Here is a 20,276-nt window from a genome sequence, read left to right as displayed (position 1 = left end):
TGGGGAACTAAGATCCCACATGCCACAGGGCAACTAAGCTCGTGTGCCATAACTACTGAGCACTTGGGCCACAACTAGAGAGCCTGTGCGCCACAACTACAGAGCCCATGTGCTCTGGAGCCTGCGTGTCACAACTAGAGAGCCCTTGCACTGCACCTGCTGAGCCCGCATGCCACAGCGAAGAATCCTGCATGCCACAACAAAGATCCTGCCTGCTGTGACTAAGACCCAGTATAGCCAAAAATTAAATAAATAAATAAACAAACAAATATTTAAAGAAGAAAAAAGAACATACCACAATTTATTCATTGGTTCCAGTGTCAAAGAACATGGAGGGTTGGGTTTTGGGATTTTTTTTTTTCCATTTGGGGCTATTTCATAGTTGTTACTTCTCTTGGTGAATAGGTACACTCATTCCTGTTAACATATACCCATTGGTGGACTTGGATTTTGAGTGTTTCCTCAATCTGTCACCTAGTAGTTTAAACTTCATTGATTGCTGCCTAGATACAGTCATTCAGTAGCTGCTGAGCTCCTCGCTGTGTTTATATGCCTGCCAGTGTATAGGTATTGGGGGTACAGTTGTAATTCAGACCATGTTGTTTTATAATTTAAATATATAAAACTAATTAATAAATTAAGTAGACATTTGGTTGTTTCATATCCCTAAAGTTTATTCATTCAAGGTTGGTCAAATTGGGCTTCCCTGGTGGCGCAGTGGTTGGGAACCTGCCTGCCAACACAGGGGACATGGGTTCAAGCCCTGGTCTGGGAAGATCCCACATGCCACGGAGCAACTAATCCCATGCGCCCCAACTACTGAGCCTGCACTCTAGAACCCGCGAGCCACAACTCCTGAGCCCACATGCCACAACTACTGAAGCCCGTGCACCTGGGGCCCGTGCTCCACAACAAGAGAAGCCACCACGACAAAAAGCCTGCACACCACAACCAAGAGTAGCCCCCGCTTGCCGCAACTAGAGAAAGCCCGCACACAGCAATGAAGACCCAATGCAGCCAAAAATAAGTAAATTTATTTAAAAAAAAAAAAGTTGGTCAAATTGCCTTTTACAGCCAAAAATAAAGACCCAATGCAGCCAAAAATAAATAAATTAAAAAAAAAAAAAAGGTTGGTCAAATTGCCTTTTGGCCATCTTTTTGTTGGGAAAACGGATGTTCCCTTCTAGTTAGAGCTCTCTAATTTTCAGTTATATATGGTCATTGGGAACCAGAGCTTTGGGCAAGAATTGAGGTGTGCTAAGGAGGATGAGTGTGGCAGTGGTATGCACAGTTAGAGGAGAAAAGGCTGGGGGCAGAGTACTCAGTGAGAGGCTGTGGGGTGGGGACAGGTTAAGTGGGCCAGGGTATGGCAAAGAGAGAGGAATGAAATAACTGAATGTCTTTGTTCTGGCAATAGTCTTACAGCCCTGAAAGCTTTGTTTTGTTTTGTTTGTTTTAATTAGGATATAGTCCACGTATCTTAAAATTCACCGTTTTAAAGTGTACAGTTTAAGTGGCATTTAGTATAATATATTCACAGAGTTATGCAGCCATCACCACTATCTAATTCTTGAACATTTTCATCACCCCAAAAGAAACCTGCACCCATTAGCAGTTGCTCCCATTTCCTTTCACCTTCCCCCGTTTCGCGCTTCTAACGTCCACTAATCTACTTTCTTTTTTTCTTTTTTCGGCCGTGCTGTGCATGGCATGCGGGATCTTAGTTCCCAGACCAGGGATCGTATCCACGCCCCCTGAAGTGGAATCATGGAGTCTTAAACACTGGACTGCCAGGGAAGTCCCCTAATCTACCTTCTGTCTCTATAGATTTGCCTGTTTGAGATGTTTCATATAAACGGGATCATACACTTTTTTGTGACTGACTTCTTTCAGTTAGCATAAAGCTTTCAAAGTTCATTCATGTTGTAGTAAGAATTAGTACTTCATTTCTTTTTATAATTGAATATTCCATTGTATGGTTGTAACACATTTTCTTTATCCGTTAGTAAGTTGATAGACATTTGCGTTGTTTCCACTTGGGCTATTATGAATAATGCTACTATGAATATTCATGTACAAATTTTTGTGTAAACATACATTTTCAGTTCTCTTGGATGTATGTCTAGGAGTGGAAATGCTAAAGTTTTCAGGTATGTTTTTCAAGAGCTTTCTCCAAATGGATTAGGCCCCATATTGGAGTGGTGTGTTATTGAAAACGTGGAATACTCACAGTTCCAATGGCCAGGTTTCAGTTCTGTTTTGGATGCCTTTGGGCATTCATGCTGCCATTTTGTATTCTCCCTTGGACTGTGGATTGTTTTATTGTTGTTGTTGGGTTTTTTGTCTTGTTTCATGTTGTTCTGTTTTGTTATTTTCAGCCAGATGCCTCAGTGCACTTGTTGCCCTGGACATAGATCAGCCTTTGTTCTTTGCGTTTTGAGCATATCCAGGATTTGCAGTTGATGGTTGAACAGCTAGTTTTCTTCTTTCCATTCCTTATAGGTTCTCCTTCTCATAGTCAACTGTTAAATGGCACATTTATTATTTCTGCCTATGCATCTGATAATGCTCAGGTTGTCTAATTCCTGAGGTTTTTTTTTTTTAAATAAATCTATTTATTTTATTTATTTATTTTTGGCTGTGCTGGGTCTTCATAGCTGCACGGTCTGGGCTACTCTTCATTGCAGTGCACAGTCTTCTCATTGCAGTGGCTTCTCTTGTTGCAGAGCATGTGCTCTAGGCACACGAGCTTCAGTAGTTGTGGCATGTGGGCTCAGTAGTTGTGGCTCCCGGGCTCCAGAGTGCAGGCTTAGTTGTGGCTCACGGGCTTAGTTGCTCCACGGCATGTGGGATCTTCCCGGACCAGGGCCCAAACCCTTGTCCCCTGCATTGGCAAACGGATTCCCAACCACTGCACCACCAGGGAAGCCCCTCCTGAGGTATTTTAAAGATATAAAGGTCTTTTTCTTTCTTCTTCTTCAATGTAATTCTTGTGCACTGTGAATCCAGAGCAATGCAGGATATGTTTGGTTCCCTATAAACTGGAGGAGTGCCAGCTCAGAAAAATGTTTGTGTTTGTTCCTATCTGGTTTCTAAGCTCAGCTGGACCTCTTTAAGATCAGAGAACATTAGTTTGAGCACCTTGCCTAAGAAAATGCTTCTTGTGGCTCTTTTTTTTTGCTGTACGCGGGCCACTCACTGTTGTGGCCTCTCCCGTTGCGGAGCACAGGCTCCGAACGCGCAGGCTCAGCAGCCGTGGCTCATGGGCCCAGCCACTCTGCGGCATGTGGGATCATCCGTGTCCCCTGCATTGGCAGGCAGACTCTCAACCACTGCGCCACCAGGGAAGCCCTTGAGGCTCTTTTGAGTGCTTGGGAGGAACAGGACTCTGTGTTGTCAGGTGTTTGCTTAGGTAGTTTCAAGATAGCACTGGAACCCTGAGAAATACGGAATAAAGGAGTAGATAGCTAAACCAGACAAAGTGCCCAGGTCATGACTAACAAAGATCTATGTACAGTAAAGCAGTTGTTACCAGAAATAGACGTCTCTGGATTTAAAGATCCAAGAGGGCAGGGACTGTTTCTTTTTTTCACTTTTATTTCCTTCCCTGCCTAAATGGTTTAGACCTATAACTGGCAACACATGGTGTGCTAAAGAAATATTTGTTTCTGGATATTAATACAACTTAAAAGTAGTTTCTGACTCTCTATTCCTTTTTTATAAGCCTTTAGTGATCTTTTTAGTTTCTGCATAATGTAGAAGTCTCTTGTCCTCCCAACCTGAGTAGCCTCTTGACTTGCCAGATTCTGGTACTTCTGTTAGGCTTCTACCTTATTATCTTTGATAGCAGATAGTAATATACTATTTCTGTTCTAACAGAGGTTGCCACATCTTGTTTGTTCTAATTTCCAAGTTTATGTTTGATTCTTGTCCTCATACTCCAGGAAGTAGTGAAAGGAATAGCTTGGAAAGTGCAAGATAGGTTGTCAAGGGCCTTACATTTAGTCTTTAAACATGAGGGAACCACAAGAATGTAACAAAGTCAAAATGACACTATAGGGAAACTCTTCTTGTGGTAGTATATAGACTTGACTAGAGGGGTGAAACTGAAGAGGAAAAGGTCTTTTAGAATCTGGAGCAGAAATTGAGATGTGAGGAAACAGTGGCTTCCACTAGGGGCGGGGAGCAGGTATGTAATGAAGTCAGGTTTGAAAGAAGACTCTCTGAGGTTTGGTAGCACTGGATATTGGACAGAGGGGCAAGAGGGAGGGCAGACTCAGAAGCCACTCAGAGGTCAGAAGAACGGTAGTGCCTTGAACAGAAATAAAACATGTGGAAAAGGAAGGCGTTTGGAAGGGAGGGACAAAATGGTTGTTGAGTGTGAAGTGACAGCAGGACCTTTAGGTAACTGGTAGAGATACAGGGTTGGTGCCTGGCAGAATAAACGTGCAGTGTTTTCACTGTCAGTTTTTGTATCTTTCGTTTCACTATTTAACTAATTTACAGCTTTCTTTTTATTTCATAGTCTTTATGGCAAAATACCTACCTCTGCCTATCACCAATAATTTCCAAAAGCATCTATATCAGTTAGGATTAGATTTGGTGAGTGACAAAACGCTAGAAATAACAGTGGCTTAAAGTGAGGTGATTTATTTCTCTTTACCGTAAATGAAGTCTAAGCCATCCAGGTTTTCTTATGGTGGTATGATCATCAGGGACCCAGGCTCTTTTAGTTGTGTAACCCTATCATCCTCAGCTTGTGACTTCTACCTGCTTGTCCAAGGTGGCTGCTTGAGTGTCAGCCATCACTTTGACTTGCCGACCAGTGGAAAAGAAGGGATGAAAATGGACATGGTTCTCCCTTTAAGAATAGTTCCTGAACTTTGCAAGTACTATTTCTGCTTATGTCCAGTATATTAGAATTTATGGCTTCACTTAACTGCAGGGAGGGCTGGAAGACTTCTTTATTTCAGGCAGCCATGTACCCAGTTAAAAATCAAGGGTTTGCTTCCAAGAAAAAGGAAGCAAATAGGCATTGGGAGACTACTTGTAGTCTCTTAATTTTCCAGGCTAAGAACCAGATTCCAAATTCTTTTAGGTTATGGAACTTATTTCTTCAAACTTTAGTTATCCTGATAATAATAATAAATATACTAAACAATAATAAACTATATAAATAAAATATAATTAAAATGTATGCTTCTGTTTTTGTATTTTTTAAAATGTCACATAGACTTACGACTAGTAGCTAAAGCTTATGATGTGGAATAGACCAGTGTTGATGTCAGTGTCTAAAATTTGAGTAAAAGATCAATAGATTCAGAAGCTAGAGAAGTTATAGTATGATAAAGACCATATTTTACCTAGGCAGCTTTGGATGTAGTTTTTCTGTATGAGTTATTCTACAACTTATTATATGTAAACTGTAAGATTTATAGAGGGCAGAAGTAGAATGCCCCATTCCTGAAGGCACTAGCATTTCTGCCAGGCCCATCTTAGCAAGAAAAAGAATATATCTTGATCTTATTTATTTCTGGCTCTCTTACTCTCCTTTCTTTCTTTTTTTTTTAAGATTTATGTATTATTTATTTTTGGCTGTGTCGGGTCTTAGTTGAGGCATGTGGGATCTTTTGTTGCAGCGCGCGGGCTTCTTTCTAGCTGTGGCATGCGGGTTTTCTCTTCTCTAGTTGTGGCGCAGAAGCTCCAGGGTGCGTGGACTCCAGAGCAATGTGGGCTCTGTAGTTTGTGGCACGCAGGCTCTCTTGTTGACGCGCACGAGCTCAGTAGTTGTGGCGTGCGGGCCTAGTTGCCCCGCAGCATGTGGGATCTTAGTTCCCTGACCAGGGATCTAACCCACGTCCCCTGTGTTGGAAGGCGGATTCTTTACCACTGGACCACCAGGGAAGTCCCTCTCTCACTTTTTTTAAAATATAAATTTAAAAATTTTATTTTTGGCTGTGTTGGGTCTTCATTGCTGCTTGCGGGCTTTCTCTAGTTGCAGCGAGCGGGAGCTACTCTTCGTTGCAGTGCACGGACTTCTCATTGTGGTGGCTTCTCTTGTTGCGGAGCACAGGCTCTAGGTGCGTGGGCTTCAGTAGTTGTGGCTCACAGACTCTAGAGTTCAGGCTCAGTAGTTGTGGCACACAGGCTTAGTTGCTCTGGGGCATGTGGGATCTTCCCGGACCAGGGCTTGAACCCGTTTCTCCTGCATTGGCAGGCAGACTCCTGACCACTACGCCACCAGGGAAGCCAGCCTCTCTCACTTTTCTTAAGTGTGGTTTATCATTTTCTCTTCTCTGGGTCACATCCAGCTTTGTCCATTGTATGTGCTGCTCACAGTGCACTTTATACCTGGTGAACTGTGTCACACAGTTGACCTCTTAGCATAAACTTTCTCACTCTCCTTTTGTCCCTCTTCACTTCTGACAATATTAAAGAACACTTTCCATTCTGTATTTCTCCTGATAAGAATTTCAGATAGAGATATGTGCTGTTTATTTATTTAAAACTGTACTTGTTTGTTGTCCTAGTGCTTTAAAAAATAATCTTCATGAGAGCATTGCTAGGTTTTGTTCACCACTGAACCCCCCCACCCCATGCCTAGTCTGCTGTGAGAAAATAGTTGTTCTTGAATAATGAATACATAGCCTGTTCTGGCTACTGATTTTGGGGGATGAGGAGGCGGTAGGGAAAGGGTAAAGGCATTTTTTAATCGATAAAACTCTAGAAGTCTTTCCACAAGAAGAAATAATCTTAGTGTATTGAACTGAAATCTTTTGGAGAGGAGCCAGCTGTGTTGTAACGTTAACCATCTTAACGTCAAATTGGTTTGCATTGCCTGACACATAGCCTTTTTTTTTTTTTTTTTTTTTTTGCTGTACGTGGGCCTCTCACTGTTGTGTCCTCTCCCATTGCGGAGCACAGGCTCCGGACACGCAGGCTCAGCGGCCGTGGCTCACGGGCCCAGCCGCTCCACGACATGTGGGGGATCTTCCCGGACCGGGGCACGAACCCGTGTCCCCTGCATTGGCAGGCGGACTCTCAACCACTGCGCCACCAGGGAAGCCCCACATAGCCTTTTGATAGGACAAAACATGAAGTTGGAACTTTCCTAAAAAATCTAGACGTGCCTGCTATTCTGTGTGCTAGAAACCTCAGGATGCTTCCTGACAATGCTCAAGGCTCCCCCCCCCTTTTTTTTTTTTTTTTTTTTTTTGCCGTACGCGGGCCTCTCACTGTTGTGGCCTCTCCCGTTGCGGAGCACAGGCTCCGGACGCGCAGGCTCAGCGGCCGTGGCTCACGGGCCCAGCCGCTCCGTGGCATGTGGGATCTTCCCGGACCGGGGCACGAACTTGTGTCCCCTGCATCGGCAGGCGGACTCTCAACCACTGCGCCACCAGGGAAGCCCAACTCTCCCCTTTTTAATGTGTTTTTTCCCCCAGTTTTTCTTATAAAGAGGAGAAATGTTCAATTATATGATCACTTATCTTGGTTATTTTGGTGGTCTTCAAACAAATATAAGGGATGCCTTTTAATACACTGGATGGTGCATCTTAGGTCTTGAGAGTGTTTCAAGGCATCCAAGGGTTAAGTCTCTGTTATATCTCCAAGGCATACAGGTCTGACCAGGAAGGTTTCTTCATGGCCAGAGGCTGTGCCTTTGTAGCACTTGATAGTACCTCTAGCTGGGATAGTGTTAGAGACCCGCTGGCTTTGTCTTCTCCCAAATTCCTGGATTACCAGAGATTTCTGCCCTGTGCAGAGATCATTCCCTCATTCTCTATACGTATCTGTTGCAATGGCAGCCATGATATTACAGCTCAGCAGATGTTGCTTCCTCAGTATGGACTAATTTAATGTGGGCACATCTTCCATGTGAAAAGCCATCCCTTGCTTTTATTAGGGGCTGAAGTTTGATAATTCTGTTATTTGCATGTGAGAATGAGTAGATCTAAGAGTTAGGAGGACTTCCCTGGTGGTGCAGTGGTTAAGAATCCACCTGCCAATGCAGGGGACACGGCTTCAAACCCTGGTCTGGGAATATCCCACATGCCGCGGAGCAGCTAAGCCCATGTGCCACAACTACTGAAGCCCGTGCACCTAGAGCCCGTGCTCTGCAACAGGAGAAGCCACCGCAATGAGAAGCCCACGCACCGCAATGAAGAGTAGCCCCTGCTCACCGCAACTAGAGAAAGCCCGGGAGCAGCAATGAAGACCCAACACAGCCAAAAATTAATTGATTAATTAATTAAAAGAGTTAGGGATCCAACTTGTTCCAGTGGACCTTTTCTGACTTGAAACTTCCATTGTTAGTCTTGTAGCTTCTGTCAGAGTGGCATTGGGTCTATAGTTTTTTGACTAAGAAATAAAGAATGGTGGGTGGTTACTTCAGCTAAAATGGCAGTTGAACAGTGAGTGTTCAGAAGTCTGGCAGCTTTGTATTTTATTCATCTTTTCAAGGCCCTGTTTCTGCAGAAAGTATGTTAGCAGGGTTCTCTGAAGTGTCTGAGCCCAGGACACTGAAGCCAGAGAGGCTAATAGAGACCACCTTCAAGAGAGCTAAGATTCTTGGGTGGGAAGTAGTAGATAAAGAGCCAGGAGAAATAATCTCTTTTCAATGGTGAGGCCAGAAGAAGAGCTGCTGGTTCTTTGGGGGATGCCTGGGGAATATTGTGCAGCCTTTGTGGTAGGCTCAGCAGTGTGGCCTGTGCAGTGTCTTAGGACTTGTGGGCCTCATCTGCTCTCTTGGCTGCTCCTGCTACCTCCAGTCGTCAGCTCTGTAAGAAAAAGAAATGAGAGAGAAATGGTTTGAACATTATTCAGCAAACAAAGCAAAATAAGAAGCTGTATATTTTCCACATTGATTTTACCAACTTCCTTTTTCTTCCCCTACAGTGACTCAGTTTAGAGACCTAGACAATGAAGCATGAGTATATGTTGAATTTAGGGTCCACTTTTCCCAGAAGAAAAGAGCCAGGGGATCTAGAATAATAGTCATCTTAGAATATGAAAGAATAAAATGGAGGTTATAGAAACCTGAATTCTGAAAGGAATTCTGAGGATATCAGTAAGATATGTTCAAACCTAATTTTCTACTTCCACTAAGAACTAGATGATATCCTTATTTGGAAATAAATAATTGAATAATCAGGGAAATCGTAACTAAACTGAGGTCTTTATAAACATTGGCTGAAACGTTGTTCTAAAACATACAAAATTATAACAAACTGAAAGTTTCAAAAATATCTGCATTTTAGTGGTTCACAGTTGTTTGATTATTCTAAGCACTGTTAACTGGAGCTTGTAAATTGTTTCTTTATGGTAAGATATTTGTGGTGAAGGAATTTGCTGAGTGCCCCATCTGCCTGGCAGTCTCAGTCTCTGTAACAGGACCTCATCTTCTCACAAGGAACGAAAAGACTTTTGGCTGTTTTGATTATTTCTTTATTTGTTTGTTTATATTTTGCCTCTTTGTTTTTGACTCAAATGACTCTTAGAATAGAAGTCTCTCATAGATCCCTTGGTAGATGAGTCTATCCATACTAAGTCTTCCAGGACCTAAGTTAATGAAATCATCTCCAAGACTGCAGATCACTGATTTTCTTTCACAATGATAGAGGCATTTTCTGGGATCTTACTTTAAAATACACAAAAGAATGGCAGGGAATGCTGGTGGAGTGGGTGGAATATATTCTCAGCACCAGATGCCTGTGTCATCAGCGCCTGTGTTGTGTTTCTGGAACAGAGACGTTACTTCCACCAACTCTGAGCCTGGTGAGTAGAGCCCAGTGAAACACAGGTCAGTCATACTGCTTCAAAGAGCACAAATAAGGTTTTAGTTTTAGCAAGAGGTGGGTTGTGTCCTCTTGGGAAATGACAGATAAGCTGGTCAGGCAGTAAACAGTGTTATCAAGGAGTATTTTAGAAAACATGTTTGTTGTGCTTTTGTCTGGAGGAGAAAAGATATCAAGATAAGTAGCCACCCAGAGGGCAGTGTCTCCTTGCTCCTTAATCTTTTTTTTTTTTAAACATCTTTATTGGAGTATAATTGCTTTACATGTGAATCAGCTATACATATACATATATCCTCATATCTCCTCCCTCTTGCATCTCCCTCCCACCCTCCCTACCCCACCCCTCTAGGTGGTCACAGAGCAGCGAGCTGATCTCCCTGTGCTGATCTCCCTGTGCTATGTGGCAGCTTCCCACTAGCTATTTTACATTTGGTAGTGTATATATGTCCATGCCACTCTCTCATTTCGTCCCAGCTTACCCTTCCCCCTCCCCATGTCCTCACGTCCATTCTCTACATCTGTGTCTTTATTCCTGTCCTGCCCCTAGGTTCTTCATAACCAATTTTTTTCTTTTTGGTTCCATATACACATGTTAGCATACAGTATTTGTTTTTCTCTTTCTGACTTACTTCACTCTGTATGACAGACTCTAGGTCCATCCACCTCCCTACAAATAACTCAATTTCATTTCTTTTTATGGCTGAGTATTATTCCATTGTATATATGTGTCACATCTTCTTTATCCATTCATCTGTCAGTGGACACTTAGGTTGCTTCCATGTCCTGGCTATTGTAAATAGAGCTGCAGTGAACATTGTGGTACATGACTCTTGTTGAATTGTGGTTTTCTAAGGGTATATGCCCAGTAGTGGGATTGCTGAGTCATATGGTAGTTCTATTTTTGCTCCTCAGTATTAATTGGACCCTCAAGTGCTATTCTGTTTCTGGTGGAGTTTCCATCAGGGCCTCACCTCCTGGTTGCTCAGAGGGCAACTCAGCTTCTGTTGGGTGAAAGGCCATTCTAAGCAGAGGGTACATGGCAGTCAGTGGACCAAGCTAGAGGTGTCACAGAGCATTCTGTGTACTTCCTTCGGGATTTTTGGCCTCTACTTCCCTCCTTCCTTCCTTTCCTTTTCTCTTTCTGTCTCTTTCTGGTTTTGGCCTTTGGGGATACTGAGTTTTACAAGATGTTTGAACTGTAACATATCCTCGTACCAGAAGGAATGAGCCTAGCTGCTTTGCAAAAGAGTTCTATAAAAACTACCCTTTTTTTTTTTTCCTGGTAAGCGGGCCTCTCACTGTTGTGGCCTCTCCTGTTGCGGAGCACAGGCTCCGGATGCGCAGGCTCAGCGGCCATGGCTCACGGGCCCAGCCACTCCACGGCATGTGGGATCTTCCCAGACCGGGGCACGAACCCATGTCCCCTGCATTGGCAGGCAGACTCTCAACCACTGCGCCACCAGGGAAGCCCAAAACTACCCTTTTATACTGAGGGGAATGACATATGGTCAGCCCTCCATATGCACAGGTTCTGCATCTGCAGATACAGAAGGCCAGCTATACTACACCATTTTATTTTGTTTGATTTTATTTTTTATATAAATTTATTTTATTTATTTATTTTTGGCTACATTGGGTCTTCATTGCTGCACACGGGTTGTTCTCTAGTTGCAGTGAGCGGGGGCTACTCTTCTTGTGGTGCACGGGCTTATTGCTGTGGCTTCTCGTTGTGGAGAATGGGCTCTAGGCGCAGGGGCTTCAGTAGTTGTGGTTCGCGGGCTCTAGAGCGCAAGCTCAGTAGTTGTGGCTCACGGGCTTAGTTGCTCTGCGGCATGTGGGATCTTCCTGGACTAGGTCTTGAACCCCTGTCTCCTGCGTTGGCAGGCAGATTCTTAACCACTGCGCCACCAGGGAAGCCCTACTACACCATTTTAGATGAGACTTCAGCATCCTTGGATTTTGGTATCCGTGGGGGTCCTGGAACCAGTCTCCCACAGTTACCAAGAGATACGTCTGTTTTAAACCTGTTATTGTGTTCCTCTTGCTTTACTCTTTCAGCAGGTCTATTTGATTGTTGTTGGTGTTGAAATTCCTAGTAGTGTACTTACTAGCAGCCCTCTTTGTCTTAGACACAGCACCTAAAGTAATTGTAGGTGCTTTAAGAACATAAAGAGCACCTTGAGCAGGCCATTTGGAAGATTGGCAGTGCTATCAAGAAAGAGTCTTTATGGCAGTCTCTCTAAAAACTCCCTGTGGGGCCATTGCCTGTAAATTTCTTTAGACTTACCTTGTGCACCTTTTCATCAGAAACCACCTCTTTTTTTGGGGGGCGCTGCATTGGGTCTTTGTTGCTGCACGCAGACTTTCTCTGGGTTGTGGCAAGCAGGACCTACTCTTCATTGTGGTGCGCAGGCTTCTCATTGCGGTGGCTTCTCTTGTGTAGCATGGACTCTAGGCGCACGTGTAGTTGCAGCATGTGGGCTCACTAGTTGTGGCACGCGGGCTTCAGTAGAGAAGCCACCTCTTTGGTGTGGCAAGTATCATGAGTTGGCAGACACCCTGGAAGTTTAAAAACAAAGAAAAGCAACATGGTGAAAAGAAAACCTGACATTCAGTCCCGTATAAGTTGCTAACTAGCTCTATAATCTTGGGCAGGGTGCTCATGTATCTCAGCCATACTTTCCCATGTGGAAGTAGGTATTATATATGTCCTATTGTGAGGATTTATCAAGATGACATTTGTGAAGAATGCCTTTATAAACTGTAATTGCTTTGTGAATAAAGATTACTATCTCTGATAGACAGTACTAGTTCTCAACCACCAGTAACTTGATTCTCCCATCCTGTATTTGGAAGAAGCACAAATCTGCAAAGAGGGCTTGCTCATTTTTCAGTGTGAGTTGTATTCACAAGGCTCACATACTTTCCCCCTGCCTTTGATCCTGTCTGTCTCCATACTTGAATGGGGTGATCTTTTTTTTTTTTTTTTTTTTTTGCTGTACGCGGGCCTTTCACTGTTGTGGCCTCTCCCGTTGTGGAGCACAGGCTCCGGACATGCAGGCTCAGCGGCCATGGCTCACGGGCCCAGCCGCTCCGCGGCATGTGGGAGATCTTCCCGGACCAGGGCACGAACCCGTGTCCCCTGCATCGGCAGGTGGACTCTCAACTACTGTGTCACCAGGGAAGCCCTGGGGTGATCTTTTATGTCACACAGCAATCATATTCTCAATACAGAGTATAACTGTGACTCTGCTTGTGGGAGATCTTCAGAAAAGATGCAAAGCTGCTGGCCAGAAACATTCTTTCCTTTCCATTTTCTCTTGTACCTCCCCAGTACCTTAAGAATCCTTGGGCTTGGTTATAAACCAGCTGGAAGTTACGATAGAGTCTCAATTCTCTGACCCAAGTCCTTTTCACAGGTTAACAGTCACAAAATGGAGTTACGAAGTCTCCAAGAGCAGCAGATGAAAAGGGAAATGGAAATGTGAATGTTGAATTTAGCACCCCTCAGACCCAGAATATGCTACTCTCTAGTGTCCCTGAGGTGGAGAGTAAGGACTTGCTTTGCTGTTCAGGAGTGTGATTATCTCTTGCTGCTTGCAGCTTCTTCACGTTAAGACCCTTTGAAATATACTTAGGGACGCATATATGTGACTTTGTCAAGTGAGAGCTTTGGGCTTGGGAGGATTCTAGCAGGTTTTAATCTAATTTATGCCTAATCTAACACGACTGAGAAAGGGGGTGTCTTTGGTTTTACCTTCAAATATATGGTGATACATCTTTAGAAGCCAGATGTGGTTAATCAGACTTGTCTTCATGGTACCTTTGCTTCAAGTGGCTTAATAAATAACCCAATAATTCAAATGATGAATAAAAATTCTAGTGTGTGAAGGTAGTAGGTAATAGACAATTAAAAGTGGTCAACCAGAAAGTTACAAAATCATCCTACCCACTTATTAATCCAGCTCCCCACAGGTTGTTTCCCTAGGAGACACTGGCATATCTTTACTCTATGAAATCTGAACAAAAAACCTGGCAGGAATGGGGAGGAGTACAATATAAGTCATGCCTGTGCTTGGTACATCTGGGCAGCCTCTGTATGATAACACCTGGGGAATCAAATCATAAATCAACCTGATTGTTCTCATTTGAGTTTTTTGTGTCTGTTTATTCTTTTTTTCTTAGAATTTTTTTAAAAACATATTTATGTATTGATTTGTCTTGAGCTGCCTCGGGTCTTAGTTGCAGTACATGGGATTCTCCACTGCAGCACACAGGCTCCTCATTGCGGAGCGTGGGCTTCTTTCTAGTTGTGGTGCATGGGCTCAGTAGTTGCGGGGTGTGGGCTTAGTTGCCCCGAGGCAGTCGGATTTTAGTTCCCCCACCAGGGATCAAACCTGTGTCCCCTGCATTGGAAGGCAAATTCTTAACCATTGGACCACCAGGGAAGTCCCGTGTCTGTTTATTCTTATTAAAACAGTTGGCTCCTGGGCTTCCCTGGTGGCACAGTGGTTAAGAATCCTCCTGCCAATGCAGGAGACATGGGTTTGAGCCCTGGTCTGGGAGGATCCCACATGCTGCAGAGCAGCTAAGCCCGTGCGCCACAACTACTGAGCCTGCTCTCTAGAGCCTTTGAGCCACAGCTACTGAAACCCGCATGCCTAGAGCCCGTGCTCCACAACAAGAGAGGCCACCGCAATGAGAACACCCCATGCGGCCATATATAAATAAATAAATAAATTTATAAAAAATCAGTTGGCTCTGTTCTTCAATAGTGATGGGTTTAACAACCATTTTGTATTCTTTAGCAGTGGTGTCTGGTAGCCTCATGTCTAACCATGTGCAGATTGAAAAGAAAGGGCCGCCTTAGTTGTAGGGGGCTCTGAGGAATAAGAAATCAGTGGTTAGGACTCTGCACTTCTGTTGCAGGGGGTACGGGTTCAATCCCTGGTCCGGGAACTAGGATCCTGAAAGCCTCGTGGTGCTGCCAAAAAAAAAAATCATGCATGCCTTTGTAACACATGAATTGAAGGTAATCTTCTCAAATTGATATGCTGTGAGTACTCCTAGCAGGGCGAGTTCCCTAGCCTCGACAGAAAGTCATCAACGGCTTCTGGAACATCATATTTGTTATCTGATAAGTATAACGTGCTCCTTGCCTTAGGAATTCCTGAGTCTACTGATGCCTCCAAGTGGTGCAATCAGAATTTGCAATTGACTGCAGTTCACAGTAGTGCCTTGTTCTGATGGCACTGTTCACTGTTCAAATGGCAACCCACATGTTTTATGGACTGGGTGTACAGGTGTACATGACAGCAGTACCTTCCTCTAGGGCCACTGTGTGCTAAAGCACTCCAGTCTTCCAGGGATAGTTGGATCCATTCAGTCTTTTTTTCATTCCATAACTGCTTATTAAGCTCCTTTTCTGTACCAAGTACTGAGTTTGGTACTGATAATAAAAGACCAGAAAGATTTAGCCTGGTTGATCAGATTTGGCCCAGCATTTGAAAACGTATGCTAAGTGCTGTCATAAAGATACAGGTTCTGACATGCAGTGACCATTCCCTTATGAAAGCTTAGTCTTTCAGTAGATTGAAATGGGGTATGAAGTATTATCACCTGACAAGCAAGTAAGATGAAGTGAGTAACTAATCTGATGAATGAGTGACTAGTCCTTTTCTAGCACTTAGGGCTCGAAATACAGGTATTGAGCCCTAACTATATCCCATGCTAAGCACTTGACATGTATTAATTTACTTAATCTTCATAACCACCTTATGAAGTAGGTACTGTTATTCCTACTTTACAAATGAGGAAACTGAAGCTCAGAGAAGTTAAGGACCTTGCTGAAGGTCATGGAGTGGAGGCAGGATGCAAGTTTAGGGAACCTGACCCAGAGTCCATATTCTTAAATGACATGATATACTGCCTCTGGGTGAAAGGGTATCATCTTGACCAACCTCTTTTATAGGCAGAGCTTGGCAGAGTGATAATCCCCTGACCCTCCCTGTCTGCAGAGCTTTTTCTCTTTCCTGGATTGGCTCCTAGAGCAGATTACCTATCCCTAAGAGTGAGCAGGAGTTGCCAAATGCAGCAGGCAGTCCCTTATCTACAGCCCCAGAAGTGAATCTGCCTCTCCCTTTCACCAGCTGGGTAACCTTGCCTCTCTGAGCATGTTTCGTCATCTGTAAAATGGATATAATGATCATGGGATCATTTAGGGGTTAAATGAGATAACATGCTTAACAGTTTCTGGCTCTGAGTAAGCACTTAAAAAATGTTAGCAAATTTTTATTATCATTGTCCTCTAGCCTTGAGAACAAACCATGAAACAGTTTCTCAGAGACCAAATTCTAGGACTTAGGTAGGTGGGCAGGTTTTTTTTTTGTTTTGTTTTGTTTTCACAAGACAATAATTTTATTCTGTGTATTTCTCTTGACTCTTTTGGTGTGAAAAGCAGAGAGGTAAAGCATTATTTGACAGATGTATGGATTCAAGCAAGAAACTGAGGTCCAATTGCAAAGAAATGCCTTGTATAACTCAGAGCCCTGTCTGAGGAGACACAGAGGACCCTAGAGGGCGGAGAATGAACACAGCGCAGGGGCTAGTTCCAGAGTCGCATCCTCGGTTAGTTCACTTGCAAGTGTGGGTGAGGGTCCCTTGTCAGTAGGCAGAGATTTTTTTTTCCTCTGCTCTAACACATATCTGCTGTCCAGTGTTTATTAAACAAAATTTATTTTTTTCTTGATGTGAAAGAATTCGTGTCTTGTCCAAAATGCAGAGGCAAAGGAGCTCTGTAACTGCAGGCTTGTTGAACCCCTTTTCCCACCTGTTCTGGTGCCAGGCTTTCCCAAAGTGCTTATTTGCCAATGGTTGCTCCTCAGTTCTCATGGCCAGCTCACTCTGAAGGCTCCAAGCCACAGTGATGCTGCTGCCACCACCGCCACCACCACCACTGCTGCCGCCACCAGCCATTCAGTTTCCTGCTCTCAGGATGTGACCTGCCGTGAAGCTTTCACATTCCTCTTTTCTTCCTGTCTTCGGTGTTGTACCTCTTTCTTTTGGTGCTTTTGCCATGCAGCAGTATTGCAAAAAAAGTTTTCAGGCACCAAAGTTAAGAGCCCTTACTACCTCACCAAGGGGATTTGAGTTAGCCATGGAAAAGAAGATAATTGAGAGGGCTCCTGTGCCTCTGTGCTTCAGAAGGAAAAAGTTTGCTTCTTGACAGTGTGCTAGCTCCCTAGCCAGGTGGGGGACGTGCTGGGACTACATGACCTCTGGAGGAGTAGACTGGACCTAACCTGCCCAAAGACAGCACCCCGACCCACAGGAGCCAAGGCTGAAGACTGATTTCACCTTCTCCCATTCCCTTTCCCTAAGCTTAAGCTTGCTCTGCCACACTGTCCCAAGTCTGTGGCTTATAACAGCCATTTCTTTTTGCCGATGAATAAGCCCACTCTTTGTAAAATGTTTCAACTTAGGGACTGGAAAGGCTCTCTGTGCTTTCCTGTCTCTTTGTTTCTCCAAAGGTTAATGTTGATGGCTTCTGTCTTTGTCTTTACAGGGAACTCTAACGATCCATGACAAAGAGGTCACCCTTGAGTATGTACCAAGCCTGGATTTTTGGTACTGCAAACGGGTAAGTGCCAAGAATTCCTCTCCTTAGAAGTAATGATCCAGCATCACAGCTCCTCCATGTCTACAGGAATGCTGCCTGGTGTAGTATGCATTGCCAAGGGCAAAGCTCTTCTTCCTTGGTTCACTTCAGATGAACTGGAGGTCAGGGCAAGATCATCTATAATTTCTGCTTCCCAGCTACTGCCTGTGGCCATAGAGGGTTCTGGGCCTGTCGTTGGAGACCTTTTCCCAAGGACATATGCCATGCTTTCTGTTGGTTACAAACTGAAAGCAAAACAGTCCTTTGACTTATAACCTCTCCCAAGTTACCCTTCCTGGGGTAAAGAGGATTTATTAGTGTTTGGAATGATGTATATAAAGAGGCTGGTTCTGTGAGAGGTACACATTTTTTTTGGATATTCAGGGGTTTCCAAGGATATAGAACTTTAGGTACCATGGTATTTTTCCTCTGTTCAACTTCATATTGTTCTTGAATGGCATATATAAAGATTTTGGGCTATACTCTTTTTATTTTTAAAATTTTTTTATTTTTTAATTTTATACTCTTTTTAGAAGTGCAGTTTGATTGCAAATGAGCATGAAAATATATTTTGTCATTTTTCATTGCTACTATTTAGTTTCAAAAATAAGTTTGAAAAATCTATATAAAGTTTCTGAACCAAGATTCATTAAAAGTGTTGTAGAACTTGATAAAATTAAGTAAAAGCTTTAGCTTTACATTTTGGAATACAGTTTGGATAGCTGTGATTGTCATTGACCAAAGTATTCATAGTTCATGGATGTAGTACCTTAAGCTGTCAATTTAGGAAAACATTTAACTATTTTTTAAAAGGTGATGAAATACACATAACATTAAATTTACCATTTTAACCATTTTAAAGCATATAATTCAGTAGCCTTAAATACATTCACAGTGAAATGCAATCATCAACACTATCTAATTCTAGAACTTTTTCATCACCCTAAAAGGAAACCCCATATGTATGAAACAGCCTCTCCCCATTTCCCTTTCCCTCAGTTTCTGGAAACCACTATTAATATTCTGTTTTTTACCTCTATGAATGTGCCTATTCTGAACATTTCATGTAAGTAGAACCATATATTATGTGACCTTTTGTGTCTGCCTTCTTTCACTTAGCATGTTTTCAAGGTTCATTCATATTATAGTGTGTATCAGTACTTCGTTTATTTTTATGGCTGAATAATATTATATGGATATACCACATCTTGTTTATCTGTTCATCAGTTGATGGACATTTGAGTTGTTTCTACTTCTTGGTTATTGAGAATAAGACTGCTATGAATATTCATGTGCAAGTTTTTGTTTGAAAACCTGTTTTCAGTTCTTTTGGAACTGCCCAGGAGTAGAATTGTTGGGTCATATGGTACTTTTCATTTTTGAACTCTTTGAGGAACCAGTAAACTGTTTTCCACAGACAGCAGCTGCACCATTTTGCATTCCCTCCAACATTGTCTGAGGGTTCCAATTTCTCCACATCCTTGCCAACATTTGTTATATTCCTTTTTTTTTTTTTTTTTTGATAGTAGCCATCAAACTGTTTCACAACCACCAGCGGGTGTGAAATAGTATGAGGATGATTTGCATTCCCCTAATAATGTTGAGCATCTTTTCTTGTGTTTGTAGCCACTAGTATATCTTCTTTGGAAAAACGTTCATTCAAGTCCATTTTTGATTAGGTTGTCTTTTTTTTTTTTTTTTGGAGTATAGTTGATTTACAGTGTTGTGTTAGTTTCAGGTGTACAGGAAAGTGAATCAGTTATATTTATATCCACTCCTTTTTAGATTCTTTTCCCATAGAGGCCATTACAGAGTATTGAGTAGAGTTCCCTGTGCTACATACAGTGTAGGTCCTTATTAGTTAATCTGTTTTACATATAGTAGTGTGTGTATGTCAATCCCAATCTTCCAATATATCCCTCCCCTCTGTCTTCTTGTTAAGCTGTAAGAGTTCTTGGGAATTCCCTGGTGGTCCAGTGGTTAGGACTTGGTGCTTTGACTGCAGTGGCAATCCTTGGTTGGGGAACTAAGATCCCACAAGCTGTGCGGTGTGGCCAAAAAAAAAAAAAGAAAGAAAAAGTTGTAAGAGTTCTTTATATATTCTAGATGTTTATCCCTTATCAGATATGTGATTTGCAAATATTTTCTCCCATTCTGTGTGTTGTCTTTAACTTGCTTGATAGTGTCCTTTGATACACAGGGTTTTAATTTTGATAAAGCCCAATTCATCTATTTTTTTTCTTTTTTTAAAAATTTATTTATACATTTATTTATTTGGGGCTGTGTTGGGTCTTCGTTGCTGTGCACGGGCTTTCTCTAGTTGCAGTGAGCGGGGGCTGCTCTTCATTGGGGTGCGCGGACTTCTCATTGCGGTGGCTTCTCTTGTTACAGAGCGCGGGCTTCAGTAGTTGTGTCTTGCGGGCTCTAGAGCGTAGGCTCAGTAGTTGTGGTGCACGGGCTTAGGTGATCCACGGCATGTGGGATCTTCCTGGACCAGGGCTCAAACGTGTGTCTCCTGCATTGGCAGGTGGATTCTTAACCATTGCGCCACCAGGGAAACCCCTCTTTTTTTTCTTTTATTGCTTGTCCTTTGGTGTCATGAAACCATTGCCAAAGCCAAGGTCTTGAAGACTTACCCATATGTTTTCTTCTAAGAAATTTATAGTTTTGGCTTTTATATTTAGATCTTTAGTCTATTTTGAGTTAATTTTTGTTCCGGGTATGAAGTAAGGGTCCAGTTTCATTCTTTGGAATGTGGATATTCAGTTTTCCCAGCACCATTTGTTGAATTAACTATTAACTATTATTTCCCCGTTGAATGGTTT

At 42.9% G+C, this 20,276-nt stretch overlaps 1 protein-coding gene across 1 annotated transcript in view; it reads left to right on the top strand.

The window, feature by feature from the left end:
- The window catches only part of RBM6 (RNA binding motif protein 6), a 107,484-nt gene that overhangs the window by 67,501 nt on the left and 19,707 nt on the right, over positions 1–20,276 (top strand). Inside the window, exon 7 of the mRNA XM_081245411.1 lies at positions 17,359–17,433. Coding sequence (XP_081101537.1) covers positions 17,359–17,433 — 75 coding nt within the window. The remainder of the gene's footprint in view (positions 1–17,358; positions 17,434–20,276) is intronic.

This window comes from Mesoplodon bidens (genome assembly GCF_964165515.1).
Source record: "Mesoplodon bidens genome assembly, chromosome: 10".
In the NCBI taxonomy this organism is placed as follows: domain Eukaryota; kingdom Metazoa; phylum Chordata; class Mammalia; order Artiodactyla; family Ziphiidae; genus Mesoplodon; species Mesoplodon bidens.
This window is presented reverse-complemented; position numbering and strand designations above follow the sequence as displayed.